This window comes from Eucyclogobius newberryi, unplaced genomic scaffold (genome assembly GCF_026437365.1).
Source record: "Eucyclogobius newberryi isolate DKJ021-1_F unplaced genomic scaffold, fEucNew1.0.hap1 SCAF_4, whole genome shotgun sequence".
Classification (NCBI taxonomy): Eukaryota; Metazoa; Chordata; class Actinopteri; order Gobiiformes; family Gobiidae; genus Eucyclogobius; species Eucyclogobius newberryi.
In genome coordinates, this window is record NW_027316056.1 from 29522513 (window position 1) to 29538585 (window position 16073).

At 45.7% G+C, this 16073-nt stretch overlaps 1 protein-coding gene across 1 annotated transcript in view; it reads right to left on the reverse strand.

Moving 5' to 3' along the window:
* Positions 1-49: 49 nt before the first annotated feature.
* fam13a (family with sequence similarity 13 member A) overlaps positions 50-16073 on the reverse strand; it is a 54849-nt gene continuing 38825 nt past the window's right edge. The window contains exons 13-26 of the mRNA XM_072462608.1: positions 13557-13606; positions 13376-13412; positions 8940-9102; positions 7005-7070; positions 5128-5344; positions 4908-5049; positions 4216-4297; positions 3929-4134; positions 3764-3847; positions 3392-3487; positions 2575-2658; positions 1709-1905; positions 934-1035; positions 50-841 (exon numbers count right to left, since the gene is read on the reverse strand). Of these exons, the coding sequence (XP_072318709.1) occupies positions 718-841; positions 934-1035; positions 1709-1905; positions 2575-2658; positions 3392-3487; positions 3764-3847; positions 3929-4134; positions 4216-4297; positions 4908-5049; positions 5128-5344; positions 7005-7070; positions 8940-9102; positions 13376-13412; positions 13557-13606 (1650 nt within the window). The 3' untranslated portion in view covers positions 50-717. The remainder of the gene's footprint in view (positions 842-933; positions 1036-1708; positions 1906-2574; positions 2659-3391; positions 3488-3763; positions 3848-3928; positions 4135-4215; positions 4298-4907; positions 5050-5127; positions 5345-7004; positions 7071-8939; positions 9103-13375; positions 13413-13556; positions 13607-16073) is intronic.

The following is a 16073-nucleotide window of genomic DNA, read 5'->3' on the forward strand; positions in this document are numbered from 1 at the left end:
TCATTAAAAGACGGAAAAGTAAAAATGTACACAGCCCACACCGTTCAAGTCAGTAAAAATATGATTTCATTTGTGTTATATACAAAATACAATTTATACAATTTTATGTACTAAAATGTACACACTCAAAAGAATTAAGTCTGCCAGTGTTAACATTGAGAAATTTTACACTGATAAATCATCCATTTTGGAGAAAATAAAAACTGTACTTGCTCACAGAGATGTAAACAAACGCAGCGATCTATATTTACAAATCGAGCCAAGAAAAACGTCCTCCATCTTTTACTCCAGTGATTCCAACAGGCTTTAGCTTATTCCAGGGAGCAAGAGAAACGCACTACAAATACATGATCCAATATTCAATCACACATTATTTTGGTCGTCGTGTCTCTGGGCGTGATCGGAAAACGACGTGGAACGCATTCTATCACGGACGAACACTGATCCGTCTCGCTTACAAAAAACACACACTACATTCAGAATCTGGCGTGGAAACGATCTGTCGCTTTAAGACTAAAATGTGGCGACGTGACATTTGTTCGGTAAAAAAACAACAATGAAAGAAAGACATTAGCATTAGCGGTGGAGGTTTGATTCTTCTGCACGTCTCGCTGAGGTGGCAGTTCGTAGTGGAAGGTCCGGGAGGCTTGTTCTTCTCTTTTCTCTCCCTCATGTGATGAAATGTAACATTCTCTTGGCGTCAGTCCGTTAGTTTTCTCACATGAACTTGGTGGAGTCTCTTTTGCTGATGAGGACTTCGAGCAGCCGCAGTTTGGCCTTGACGTGTTTGTATTCGCCGTACTCGGCTGCCAGAGGGGAGCGGTCCTCCTTCTGAACATTCCTGCCAGGCCCAAGGAAATGACATAACAGAACTAGGTTAGAAGAAGAAGAAAATGTGACCTTATGTAATGTGAATGAGGTCTTTGTCCTGACCTTCCGTTTTGCCTGAAAAACTGGTCCTCGAATTCTTTCAGGTTCTGGCGGATTCGCTTCTTCTCTTCGCGGGTTTCTTGGAGCTGCTCCACGAGCTCCTCGCTGTGACAGAGGGAATGAGAAGTGTTTGGATTTGGGGGAAAGAAAACACACAAACAGATCTAACACAGGGGTGTCCAAGCTGTGGCCCGGGGGCCAAATGTGGCCTTCAGACCAATTTTAATTTTAATTTAAGTTGGCTCAAACAATAAAAATAAGTGCTTTTTACTGTCAAATTGGAAAAATTCAAACATGTTTATGTTATACCAACCTAATATTAACGTTCCAAGTTATTTATTAAAGATGTGGATGCTTATTGGCCCTCTACTCTTGATAAGTTTCACAATGCGACCCCCGGTGAAAAAAAGTTTGGACACCCCTGATCTAACACATATCGGATCGCACACATGTGAGTGCTTGGACTTTGTGTTGAAGGCTGCGTTCCAACATGTCCTGGTTTGATCCCAGTTTAGTCCTGATACAGACTTGGGTTGGTAAGTAAATACCCTTTTTACCTCAAAGAGTATATTGTGAGTATTAGAGTAGGTGTCTGAGGATTTGTGAGATTCACAGTCGAGTTACACAGATTTAAAGGTTTTGTGGTTCCCCAGGAGAAAGGTCCGACAACTCTTCAGGAAATGACAACACAGTCAACGTAACGTCCCCCAAGAAGCACGGAAAACCACCGTATGCTCGCTCCAGAGTGGACATGAGTAGCACATGAGGTGATTCTTACATGGTGGCCGCGTGCAGGTTGGACAGGCCCATGTCGGCGGAGGTCTTCGACGGCGACAGTTCGTCCACGGGAGAAATGAACCCGTCCGCTTCCTCGTCCGTGCGGTCCATGAAACTGAGCACGCTCGGTTCAGGCTTGACCGCCGGGATCACCTGCGTCTTCGTGTCCGAGTCGTCCTCGGAGCCGTCTTCCTCCTCCTGCAAAAACGAAAGGCTCGGTCAAAGCCTTGCGTTAGCGATAAAGCTAACGTGACGCTAGCGACAGCACTCTCTGCAGATTCACACATGCGTGGTTAGTGGATGGTTATGAATCACTTGAGAATACAACTGATTTAAGTCATTGAGCGTCTACTATTGAGGATTTGCAACATGTTAGCAGATTCTAAAGTCTAGTTACGACACATGATTTGAAAAAACACGTTATTTTTTTTAGACTGGCCATTAAAGATCTTCCTCTTCAAATCGGAATGAAGCGAAATTGGCCTGCATTCGGAACACTCCCCATTCCAGTCTTTCCCGAGGCCGTTTCTGAGCGTCTAACGCGGGAGACCAGCAGCCTTCGGAAATCGTGTTTTTTTTACAGGCGGTGGAGGAATGATTTATGGCCAGTCTAAAGCAATAGATTCATGGTAACGTTACACAAGCTCAGACCAAATCACAAACGACACGCCGCACGAGGCACCAGGCATCTACTGACTCCACGGGTCACTACGGCGGCGGGGAAACACGGCCGTCTCCCCGGTTCAGCCAATCAACAAGCGGCAATTGGGGTGCGGCCGAGGGGGGCTCTGGGGTTTGTTAAGAACGAGGGGAGAGGGGAGGTCTCGTTTTGCATGTCACTGATTCGCCAAAGCGGTGGCTCGTCACCTTGATGTCGTCGAAGAAGAGCGCGGTTTCGCCCTCGATTATGGGCTGCAGCAGCGGCCCTCGGCGCTTGCTGGAGGGGGACCCCTGTGGCGGACCATTCAGAAGGAGGAGACACACGTTTACTACTCTACGTTCCTCGCTGACTGAACGGGTTCAGCGTTGGTCAGTTTGCCGCGCGGTCGTTAATTCATAACGCGGGAGACCAACTCACAGGAGAAAAAACAGGCGGATCTCGTACGTTTATTGAACATTTATTGAACATTTCTTGAGCCGTAAACAAGTCGGTGCGTGTCTGCCGTGTGGAATGTGACACTATTTAACATGACGTGAGATTATATCGCTCAGGCGCATTACATAATCTACATGTCGTCAATCCATAATAGGCTCTTACATAATAGAGTTAATGCGAGCAGTTTACAATCCAGGGCTGCAACTAATGATTATTTTGTTATTTTGATGAGCAAAAAAACAGTGAAATACGATGACTGAAGGCTTCATGATAGATCATGTTTATGAATTAAGTGTATTTTTTAGCCGTTTTGTATTCAATATTGACACAGTCTTTGCAATAAAAGCTCATTTTGTGTGCATTTTATCGTTCTTAAAGTGCAGAGAGCAAATACAATAATCTAAACGTCACAGCGATTTTTCTTTTCATAGTCGACTCTTTGTTGCAGCCCTTTGGCAAACAGTTTTTTGCAGCTTCCCGGTGGCTCTGGACACTACGCCGCGAGCCAAGCGTGGAATAAAGCGGTATAACATGGCCGCTGTGACGACAGTGACGTAGTGAGTCAAATAAAAATGCAAATCCACTTACGATGACGGGGATTGTGGATGCTCGGCACAGGATCTGCTTCACCAGCCGGTACCGGTCGTACAGCGGCTTCATGATTTGCCTCTCGCTCTTGGTTACCTGGAAATAAGTTTGTTTGTTAGCTCAGTGTTTTGAAGGTCGGTGAAAAAAAACAACACAGAACAACAGGGAAAACAGCAGCACAAACCGCTAAAATATCCACCGTGTTTGTCGCTGTAACAAATTATTATCATTATTATCATTCCCACGGGCACATATCCGTGCTCGAGGCATTAAGCGCCCCTGACTTGCAATCCGGGTCACATTTGAGCGGTAAACAACTATTTGCGGATCGGCACGTTTTCCCGAGCGCGTGAAAGGTCGCGGTGGACTTACTGGTCGACCGTGGATGTTCTCGTAATAGAGGAGAGCTTTCTGCAGGGCGACTTTCTCCGCCGCGATCTGCTCCCGAGTCATGTCCTGCCCGAGAGAAGGAAGGAGGCGAGTCAGCGTTTTGTCGTTTATTCCCGGGCACGTTCCACGCTAAACCGACCCGTGTACCTTGATGTCCTCGGGCCGGCTGACCTCGCTCCGCTTCTCCTGCAGTTTCTTCTGAATGCTCTCCAGCGTGATGTCCACCGGGGGCTTGGGGTCCTTCTCCTGGGGGGGTTTCTTCTCCAGCTGGGAGCCGAAGCTCTTGGGCAGGGTGTTGCTGCGCTGGCGGGTCAGCGGCGGCAGGTCCTCCTCAGACTTTAGTATTCTCTGTTCTGGTTGGAAGGGAATGGCGTGAGTTGGATGCGTTTTCACCCGACAGAAAAGTTGAAAAACATGAGCATTTTTGTAAATACCTTTGAGCATTTTACGCAGTTTGGACAATTCTGTGACCCATTTGAGAACTTCTGGGTTGGCCGCTTTATCGCTATGTGAAGGCTGCGTGAAGAAAACATTAAAAAGGGTTACTTTACAAATAAAATATATTTACTACAGCTAGAATCTTTTTTCTTTTAATTAAGACTTTTTAAATGTATTTTTTATTAATTTAATTTAATTTAATTCAATTTAATTTATTAATTATTATTTTTATTTATTAGCTTTAAGTGTTTAAGATAGAATAATTTATACACATGGCTTTCAGCTTCCTGTTATATGCAAAGATTTTTCCAATTCAAAAGATCGTTATATTCTATTATAAATGATTAAATTGCTATGGGAACTATCATGACTTTTCCTCATTGTGAAATCTTTGGATTCTTACATAACATTGAAGTAGACCTGAAACTCCTCCCAATTGTTAATCTCACAGTGCCGTGCAGCTCGGGTTTGGAACACTGTCAACAACTTATTTGTCTGTTTATTCAGTTATATCTGTCCTATGAATTTATTGTGTCCAAGAGAGTCTTTCTTCTTCTTCTTCTTCTTCTTCTTCTTTTTAACCTTGACAAAGACTGTTTCTTCGCGTAGAGCAGACAATCTGGAGGTCTAGCCTGACTGCGTTACCCTTTTACCCCCACAAAAACACATTTCAGACAGTCAGACTCACCCTGTACTTCCGCTCGTCTTCGAACCTCTCCTCAAATCTGTGGATCTTTTTCTTTATGACGTGGATTCTCTTCGTGAGCTGCGCCGACGTCAGCTCCTCCTTTTCGTCATCGCAGGAGCCGAGCGACGAACTCCGCCTGCGGCTGAAAGACAGACACATCGGACGCGTTCACCTCGCCTGCCGCTTACGTCAAAACGCCAGAAAGTCTCCTCGCGTTTACCTGATGAACGAGTGCGCGTTGGGCGGCGACGGGGGCACCTCCGTATCCTCCAAATACTGCTGGCCGTGTCCGTAGGCGTAGAACCGCGGCGACACCATGGGGTCGCTGTCCTCGTCCAGCAGCTGTCGGATGAGACGTCCGCCGCCTTGAGGGGACGGCCGGGGCTCCTCTCGGTCCATGCTCTCCCTCTGCAGCAGCGGGTAGGCCGGGACGGGCTCTGGACAACAGACAGAACACCCACGTTAAGGATTCCTCACGCAAACCGCGCTCTCGACCGATGAGTAAACCATTCGCTTGCAAATGAACTTATATGCTTTCCATTCGGCTGTTTTCAGGTCACCGCGCCCGGTCCTGTACCTGCGTGTCGCAATCAGCATATTCATGTGGCCTGCCTTTTGCCTCGACGTGTGTCTGCGTTTGGAAGCGGGGCGAGGACGTTTGCACGATTGTGTGACATTCTGAAGTGACAGGTTTTTACAATGTACTATTTTCGACAACATTTGGTGTACTTATACCTGTCGTACATATAAATCATAGTTTTACGCAAATCGAGTGGGCATTTGTGGAGAAAACGTTGAAAGATCTGTAGAACATGACAGGAAGTGACATCACACTAGAGACGCTCATTCCAGTTCATGCATAATTTACACAAAGAAACAACTTTTTTGACGCTCTAAACATTAATTCAACAAAATAGTCGCTCTCATATATATTTTTGTCAAAAAAGTCATGAGTTTTGGCTCAGTGTTTGCTGGGTAATTTCCTGGTGTGATGACTTTATTACAAACAGGAAGTGAAATTATAAACATAAAAATGTGCTATTCTGGGATAAAATGGTTAACATTTTTAGCAAAATTCTTAATATATTCATCTTATCTGCGTTTTAGTTCAATGAGTCGTCGAACTTGTAGGGGGAACTTTAATGCTCATTCCTGTGTGATTTTACATACAGTAAGTTGCCTTTTCACCTCTAATAACGAGGAGGACACTGACGTGGAAACCCGCCAGGAAACGAGCTCCGTGGAGGAGGCTGAATTAGTACTTCCTCTGGGCCTCGGCGCTTGCACATTTTGTTCCCAAAGTTCCCGCTCGCTCCCGGTAGTCTGGCAATAATTATGTTTAGTTAAAATAGCTCCGCAGATGCCCTCGACGCTCTCCGGCTATTAATAAAGTTCTGCCTCTCAGTGGGATAATGTCAGACCCCAGTGAGGATGTTACAGTAAAGCCTCCGTGCTGTGTTTGCCATTCCTTCACTGGGCAGGACAGGGAACAGTTCATGGTTACGACGAGGTGACGGAACCTTCTAGAAACAAGCACTTCGCGGAGGAGGAGGAGGGGAGGGGGGATGCTTGGTGGGAGCCGTCTCGTAGGTTTCGTGGAAAAATTAGAACAGGTGACTCCACGCTGCGAGGTGAAACTCAGAAGGAGACATTCCGGGTAAAGGGTCGACGTGTTAGCCTGGTCTTTAAACGGTGCCGCGGCGGTGCGTGTTTGTGTTCGCGCCGGGGGGTGCGTGAGCGCAGCGCTGTACGGGAAGCGACTTAGCTCAGATTCCACCTCGGGTTAGTCCCCACGGCGACCCCCACCCCCCGTATTCCTGTACGTGCAGTTTCTCACTCGGCAGGTGAAACGCTCCATTACTCGCATTATGTCCCCGACTGAAGGTCCAGTACGTGCCAAACGCTACGGCTAAGTCTCCCTGGCATTCGGGAATTAATCCTTTAAATCAAGTGCTCGGGATTAGGCCAATAAAACAAAAAACATGTCTCTTCTTTGCCAGTTCGCTAAAGGTTGCGGTTGGCGTTGCCGTTGAGGGAGGCAAAAAAAAACTCCTTAAAGTCTCGAAAAGATGCAAGTCAGCATTCGTGCCAACTTACCGTCGCAGCAGCTTGAATAGAATATGAGTTTGAAATCAAGAGAAGGTGCGTTTATGAATGCGGGGTCTAGGGAGAGGAGAGAAAAACACGGGGGTACAGAATGAATGAATAGAAAGAAGCGTGCGGTTCAAGTGGCGGCGAAGAATATCATGTCGCCCACCAAAGTGTTGGCACAACGTGTACTAGGACAAAGGTCTTTTAAAAGCACAGTTGCTCAAAACGACTGTACATGCACGATATGCCAGCCCCCTTTTTTCAAACCACAAGCACCGTGCCAGCGCCAGCCACGGACAAACTCTGCTGACAAACAAGAAGCTGCCGAACTGTACGAGCGGGCAGTCCGTCGTGCCCCGTCTGCGTCGCCGCGGTGAGGTCATCTGCCTTGTGAGGACACGGCGTACAACAGGAAGGAGGCTAAGAGCGCACACGACACGAAGGAAACGAGCACAGTAACCCGCATTCTTCAGCTCAGCCCGCAGACGCCCACGCAATAACACCGTGTCCTCGGCTAAATCATACGGGGGGCGTCGTTTTATGGGTACGGCAGAGTCACAGACGCTTTTAATGCACGATGTAATCTTGTTTGGTCCAACTTTTCATTCGACAGATGGAGATAGTAAGAATTATGAACTCAAAATATCAAAAACTGTTGCTGTTTTGGTCCTTGTGTTTACTTTTAGCATCCTGTTTTGTGAGAGCGCAGCCGCCTTGCCAACATGTTATGTAATAAGTGCATCTTAAGTACATTTTTTATGCTTGAACGAAATGATTAAAATCTGAACTTGGGAATCCTACATAGACAGATATTTTTCACGAAACAGGACAGGTGGCATAACGGTACGACATTTTCCACATTTAGGTCACAACCTCAACTAAAAGTAGAAAGTGCTCCGTACAATGACGCCCGCCCTTCCCATGCTCTCGGGTCTTCGTGTTTTCGCACAGAGCTCTATAAATCATGCATTCCTCCCGTCTCCCGGCCCTAAACGTGAAGCCGTGAACTCCTGTAGTGTGGAATATTCCGAAACGCAACGGGAAACTCTCACCGTGCCGCTGACTTTACAAAATCGAGACGAAGAGCACACTATTTTCTTTCATTTTTCTTTTTTTTGCACAGTCACAGACCTCAACGTGCGCTTTAACCATTTAACAGTCAAAACCTGTTCAACACCATTCCTGCACGTGCTTCGGCTCGGCTTATTAACTGTTACATCAACATCCTCCTCCCTCAGAACGCCATGTGGCAACGTCCTGACAAAACAAACGCGGAGGTATATTGTGCTCGGGTTCCTACACTGACGCCCGTACCCGCTGGAGGGAGACGGGCGGCCGCACGGGGCGCTGTCATCGGGACCGTGCGCTGGTAATGACACTCGATAGGCACGCGTGAATAATTAATCAAGCGGTTATATTGTAGCACGTGCACAAAGCAGCACAAACAAGATAAACAATAAAACTGCCACGTGTGTGTTATCATCAATGCATCCATTTAATCATTGGCTGAGAACCACAACAGCAGGTAAAACAAAGGCGGGGCGGTGGAAAACCAAATGAAAAGTTTCCAAACTGTAGCTCAGGGCAGCGCTGAAAACAAACAAGAGGGGCCAGTGCGGTGTCACTTAACAGGAGCAAAGCCAACGAGCCGGAGCAGTAGCCGTTTGTAATTGGCCATGCGGCGCACACGAGCGCACATTAAAGCATCTGCGCGACTTAAGAGGATCTTTTGAAATCAAATCCTGCAGAGGCCGCGCAGCCAGTTGCGTCAGGCGCAGGGGGAAAACCAGGCAGTGTGCAGTGACTCGCGTGCAAGTTTGCAAGCGCTGGACAATGCACTTACTGTTTACGCAGATTCCAAAATGGAGGCAGTGTAAAAGGCGGGAGGGAGGGGGGAAAACAAAAAAAAAACAACATGCATGTGATAGCCCCAAGCCTCACCTCCCCAACTGTTGTCCTCGGTCAGAGCTGTCAGGTCCAATCGGGGCACGTCCTCGCAGCCCGACTTGTCGCAATCCGAGTCGGATCCTCCTCCGCCGCCTCCCACGCCGACCCTCCCCGTGTCGCAGGCGACGGGAGACTCCTGGATCTTCATCCTGAGCGTCTGCACAACCATGAGAGTGGAAAAGTGATGAAGTGGCGATAACAGCGGAAAGCCTGGCGACCACAATGACAGCGCTGCAGGGCGAGACACACTCTTTTAAGTTGGGTCGCACGTCGCCCCTCCCGCGCTGCCGGCCCAGCCCTCGCAGAAGGGGCAGGGCCTTGTTCCCGATTGGCCGGCAGCTTTTGGCCAAAACATACGCCCATTTTCCCCCGTGTGTGTGTGTGTTTGAGCGAAGGAGGAGCGGTCAAACCCTGCCCACTGTTTCCCCCTCCTTTTGGTAGAATCCCTCACCCATTCCACCCTCCCTTCTGCTTGTGCTCTCAACAGTAGTCTTTGCTTTCTTTTACTCGCTCTCTCTCCCCACCCAGGAGCTCTGCCTTGTACTTGTTGTTTGTGCAGTTTGAGCAAGAGAAGGAGGGATGGGGGGAGGCAGACAGATTGTGAGCCAGCACACGTAGGCTGACTTGAGGATTTTTAAATTTATTTCCCCCCCAAACGTATTATCAATCTGTTGTTGCGCAGAAACTCAATATATTACTATTGAAGGGCCGTCGCTTCACAGGACCACTTCATTATCAAAACGGTGTCGTGGATAATTAACGTGGGACACAAGATTCTAAGCTGGCCCACGGCGTGTACACGGGTCACTCAAACTCAGACGAGGGTCCTATTTCTTCTGTCCAAGCTAAATTTAGACGAAATACACTTCCTCGAGCGAGATGGCGTGGACAATGTACAGCAGGGGCTGCACAACCGCTGTGATTTTCCGTACAAAATATGTGCGAATAACAAAGTACGGCGTGAGATTTGACAATGTGTGCTTTTTGGGTGTTGTGGGTGAACTTGAGGCAGCGAGCCAAACTGGGCCTTATCGTTTGTTGCATGATTTGAAGTGGAGTGGATCGCAGAGCGCATACAAAGTGGCATTAGCGGCGGGTACGGGCTGCTCGCCGGGAGAGGACGTTTACCCAGTGGAGCCGTTATCGACGCCGTTGTGGAGCATGACAGCGCAAAGCCCCCTCCGCGGCAAGAGTACACGCTGCACCGCTCGCACCAAATCTGTTTATGTCACAGCGGCACTGAGCGGGAATGAGACGCGGCGAATAAACGTACTCACAAATGTACTGAGGTGATCGCGTGTGAGAAATACAGTTACTATCAACCAGTTATTACGTTATATTTGATTACAATCGGAATAATACAGCGTGAAATGTAGATTTTTTTCCCGTTAGCCTAATGTTAAACCAATGGAGATTTAAAAATGAAAAATGATAAACTTTTTTTTTTTGCGTCGCTTTGCTAATGTAGCTCTGTGGATGTCTTGGAATTGGGATTTAGAACATTTGACAACAAACACAAAACCAGCACAAGACCAGGAGAGAGAATAGGAGACAATAAATGTAAAACAAAAGATGTCCAAAGAAAACTGACCGAGGCACATGTGAATGTCCCATTTGGTCCAAAATAAATCCATTATCATTTCCGTCCAGCCCTTGAGTCATCCATTTTTTTAAGATCCTTATTATCTAACTTTAATTTATCAGTTATTCAAAATATTGGGCTGAATTTGATTAGTTTAAAAAGAGTAAAAGCCAATTAATTAAGGGCACTTGACGTTAAAGATGCAAATCAGTGCATAGTAGTGGGCTGAAATTGACAGGATTATGTGAAAATGTGCACAAACTGAATGACAATGACCCTCTCCCTCTGGTGATCAATACTAACCAGAATCAATAGCATTAAGTATTCAGTCAGGTGCTGTGGTTGAGTATCAGCTGCGTTTACACACTAAGTATCCCGGGTCGTCTTTGATGGAGGCTCAGCATAAACGACGCGCGCGGCGACTTGAGCGAGCCTGTTACATAAATCGATCGTTAAGTCTCTGAGGCGAAACATACGCAGCTGATACGAACGTCTACGTGTAATAATGCGGGTAATGCGCGCGGTCAAGTGGACAGTTTGCGACTAAAGTTGAAAATGACAGGAAGTAAACATGAGTACTCGTGATCAAACGTCAAAAAATCTTATGTTTGCAGCAAAAACGATACAAAAAGTACTAAGCGTCTTAGAAGTACGGTAAAAGTACACGTTATTCACAGGGATATGCTAGTTGCTGGAGAAACTGTGGCAGTAGGTGTTTTGGGACCGCCCTATTATTCATAAATACTGGACTGAGATTGGAGAGGTTTTAAAACAACTTATCTCGGATGTGAATCTCCAACAAAGGAAATGATTGATGAATACCTGTGGAGTGTACTTTGGGCTGCACCAAAAAAAGCAATATCAAGGAGATGGAGGACAGGGACAGGACTGAAACAACATTGGACTTTTATAACATAGGAAGAATCTTTTTTACAGTGAATTTGAAAATGGACAAATTTGCCAGACAGATAGAAAGAGGACTACTCTTTTTTTTGTTTTTTAGCTCTCCGTCTTCTTCCGTTTGTTTTTATTTGTACTTTTTGTACCTTTTGCATTGTCTTTTGTCCAAACAATAGAAAGAAAAAGTATAGTTTAACATGCTGTGTGTGGATAAAATAATATTGATGAAGAGCGAGATGGCACATCAGGTGAAATTTATTTTATTCATTAAATAAAATAAAGGTCATAGATTTTTTTGGGTAAATGTATTATTATTATTATTTGCATTATTCTTATTCTATGTATTTTCATTATTATTTTAATTATGATTATTTTTATCATTATGATTATTATGATTATTTTTCATTAGATTATATTATTGTGCAAATTAATACAGCTTTGGTCCTTGTATGGATGCATGTTAACAGCATTTTATCGTAATTAAACTCATCACTACATGAAGTAATCCAATCGCACCCAAAACTCGGCAATAAACAACCGTCTTTTTCTGCATAGGTCATGTTTTCTTTCCATCTGAGCGTGCCCGGGTAATCCTCGAAATCGTTCTAAAAATAGAGCCGCGTTTGAAACATAGTTTGAAAGCAGCTTTTGAGGGAGCAGCACAAGACGCGCGGCGAGGAGCACGGGCGCGGCGGATTACAGGCGGCACAGATGTTCAAGTCCGGCCTCCGCGTGCACGATTACATCACCATCGGAGGTCCAGCTGGCGCGTGGAGGGGGGACGAGGCTCGACGCTCTGTTTGGGGGCGATTGTGTGCAAACAAAGTGCAAATTAAAGACGTGGACATGCAGCGGTGATTGTGAACGCTATATTTGCCCGTGGCATCTTGTTTTTGCTTTTGGTACGGACATGCCGGCCCCGCCTCCCACACAAACACTGATACTAGAAGGGCCGCTCGAAGGTCACCGCTGTCAAAACAGGAAGTGGGAACGTCGCTAACAGGTTTAGCAGAGAATTGGGAAGAATCTGTGCTTGTAATTTGAGCCCTTTCTAGTGTACTGTACACAGCTCGGGTAATGAGACGTCCTCGATCACAGGAAACACTGACTTTAACATCTTAAAATATACTTAAAAAGAGAGAGTACACTAATATGAGTCACATTGCTGCAAAAAAATATGAACTACATTTTAAATAAATAAGCAGTGTTCCTTAAACGGGCTCATACGTTTAAAATACAGTATTGAAATGCTATATTTGTGGGGAGGACTTGAAATGTATTACTTTGTATGTTGTTAATCTCAATCCTAAAGCGCACACATAGTTGTAATGAAAATGCCAGTGATTTCGACACTACAGAATATATCAAATATTATTTGATATCTTGATACCGACTTTGATATTACAGCCGCTTTATTGACATTTTCAACACAAAATGTTTGCTCTTTCTTTATCTAACCCTGTGGTCTTATATTAGGTCTGATAAAGCTCAAGATCATTCTAAAACTGTTAAGGAAAGGTCAAGTTTAGCCTTGTTTATGTTATTTTTAGCATCAGTACTACTCAAGTGAGCATCGAGTCTATAATAGTTTAAAGGAATAATAGAGGATTTTTCACCAATTTGAGAACTCAAGCGACTGTTAGTCTGTCTCTTCTGAGCTCAAAAAGTCTTTCTCTGACTTCATTTTGTCCTGTACACTGAAGGAACTCGCTAAACACACACCAGCATATCAACCACGCATGCGCTGCGAGGGAAACGTGCTGCGATCCTGGGGACGAGCCAGAACGAGGCTGCCGGTGTGCAGTAGGACGCAAGGAATGATTGACATGTTGGAGAACTACTCGACTGTCCACGCCACAAAGAAATGAGACTCAGATTTGGCGCCCAAAATGTAGTTGTTGAAAGCGTGTCAAACAGGTGGTGGTCAGTAACTGGTGCATGTACTTACCGCTGAGGGGGAAGGAAACTCTAGCGTTGTGTCATTCCTGAAAATACAAAAAAGCGTACGGTCAACCCTTTATCTGTGACCTTGAGCCAGCGCAGATAACGGCAGTCTTTTATTAAACCACAAATGTCATTAACTACACAACAGCACTCGGAACCCATGTGAGTGTTTTTGTTATTCTTACCCGTCTTTGAACGTCTCCATGTGGGCTGCTTCAGATCTCGCATAGGTCTCCTTTAAAAGAAATATCAATTGTGCTGTTATTGCACTGATAAAAACTAATTGTTGCGAGTTGCACGGGCCAACAATACAAAGATAAACTGTGCCATAAATGCATAGAAAGAGGTGCGCGTCGGTTACTGCTACTTGTCTGTAAAACTCCCGTCAGCTTCTCTCTGACCTCTGACCTCGAGCACTTTGGGTCACGCCGAGTGCTGCGACTCTCGGTCACAGGCAGGAAGCCAAAAACGCTTTTTAGGAGGTATCTACTAAGCTGTATTTGCATTAATTTCATAATTATTTAGGGCCATAGATCATTGAGAGCCTTGCACCTCGCTCTTTTCTATGACCGTGCTCTCGTGGATTGTTTATTTCAGGTGTCCAGGTAGCTATGCTAATCAGCTCTTTGTTTGTAGCTCCTGTTTTGTGGCTGTCGGTCCGCCTGCCGTTGTCATAGCGCCAGCTGTGCCGTTTATGTGGCAGGTGAAGTCTGTCCAGTTGCATATTGATAACATAAATTCTTCTAGGTGATCATTATGGCGGTGTTCAGGATACTCAGCGCACCCACTGCCTCTGCTTTGTTTTGTTGCTTTGTCAAGTTAACCATTGGATGTGTAAATACATTTTTGTTTTGTATAATGCAAAAGAAGTATTCCCTCACCAAAAAACATGCCTGAAGTGGTTTTATATATAGTATGTAATTCATACATGTTTGATTAATCTTGGATCTCTCCTGGGCATTATTCGAATCCTCTTTACGGTTAGTCCTAGGAGTCCATGGCTTTTGTGGGAGACGTTTACATAACCAGGAAGTCTCTGCAGCGCCCAAGCTCCTACTGCCCCTCCCCTCACAGACCAGGCTCCTACTGCCCCTCCCCTCACAGACCAGGCTCCTACTGCCCCTCCTCTCACAGACCAGGCTCCTACTGCCCCTCCCCTCACAGATCAGGCTCCTACTGCCCCTCCCCTCACAGACCAGGCTCCTACTGCCCCTCCCCTCACAGACCAGGCTCCTACTGCCCCTCCCCTCACAGACCAGGCTCCTACTGCCCCTCCCCTCACAGACCAGGCTCCTACGCCAAGATATTGACATCACTTTGCCCAGCATACACCATTTTACCAAGGACTATGACTTCTTAAACCGCTGATTATGTGATAGAGGACTAGACAAAACACAGACTGTAAAGAAGGATTCCCTCCCCACAATCAAGAGTTCTGGATAAAGACTTATCAGTGGTTAGCTACCGCACATTAATTAGTTTTAAAATGCTATTTCTTGTGCTTATTACGATTGATGTGAAGGGGGAGTGGCTTAGTGCGAGATGCAGCAGAAGAGGGAGATTCAGAGTCAAAAACAAAACTGAAACTGATCAATACGTTGTTTTCAGCGAATACAGCCTTTTCAATCCAACACAGCATGGTGATCTATATATATGTTAACAATTAATACCCCATAGAAGTGTAAACCCGTCTTTAATTAACCGTCTTTGTCAATCAAGTTAAGGGTGGTATGGACGATTTTTTTCAGCAAATTTTTTATCATATTTCCTCGTGGCGTGGATAAATCATTTGTCCTGCCACGTATCAATCATAAAACGCACCTACCGCTCACCTGCAGCCGCGTCAGGCTCGTCCCCACGTTTCCGCGTGCCTAAGCGCATGGATCTATCATAATATAGTTCCCTCAGTGTACGGGGCAAAATGAAGACGGAGAAAGACAGTTCGAGCTGACGCAGAAGTGGACAGAAATCTACGGGAGACGAGCGATGCGATGCGCTCCGTTGCGCTAATAAACAAACGCACGTGTGTGTTGTATCAGTCCGCACGGGGGAGTGCGCACTTCTGCCTGAGTTCTCAAATCGCCGAAAAATCGTCCATACCGCCTTTAAGTTAAGTCAATTAACAAACCTGTGTGCTGTCATGTTTAGTTTTGTTGTATCTATTTTGTTATTGGTAACAACTAAAAAGACTTGGCTTTAACTATAGAAAGAAAAGACTATCCTAAGAGATGAGCGAGTTCTCTAGTCTGTAATTATAACTGTTTTTTATGGTTTTCATGGTTTTATTTATAATTTTTCTTTTTTGATCAGCGCACGAGCACATTCTATTTTTTTCTTGTAACCTCTGATCTTATGTGTGCTGTTATTGTTTGTATAATGGCCAAAACTTGACTTAAAGGCGCAATGGACGATTTTTCGGCGATTTGAGAACTCAGGTGGAAGTGCGCATGCCACTCCCCCGTGCGGACTGATACAACACACACATGCTTTTGTTTATTAGCGCGACGGATCACATCACGTCTCTCGTCTCCCGTAGATTTCCATCTCTAATGAGTCAGCTCGAACTGTCTTTCTCCGTCTTAATTTTGTCCCGTACACTGAGGGAACTATATTATGATAGATCAATGCGCTTAGACACGCGGAACCGTGCTGCTCTCGGGGGACGAGCCAGAACGCGGCTGCAGGTGAGCGGTAGGTGCGTT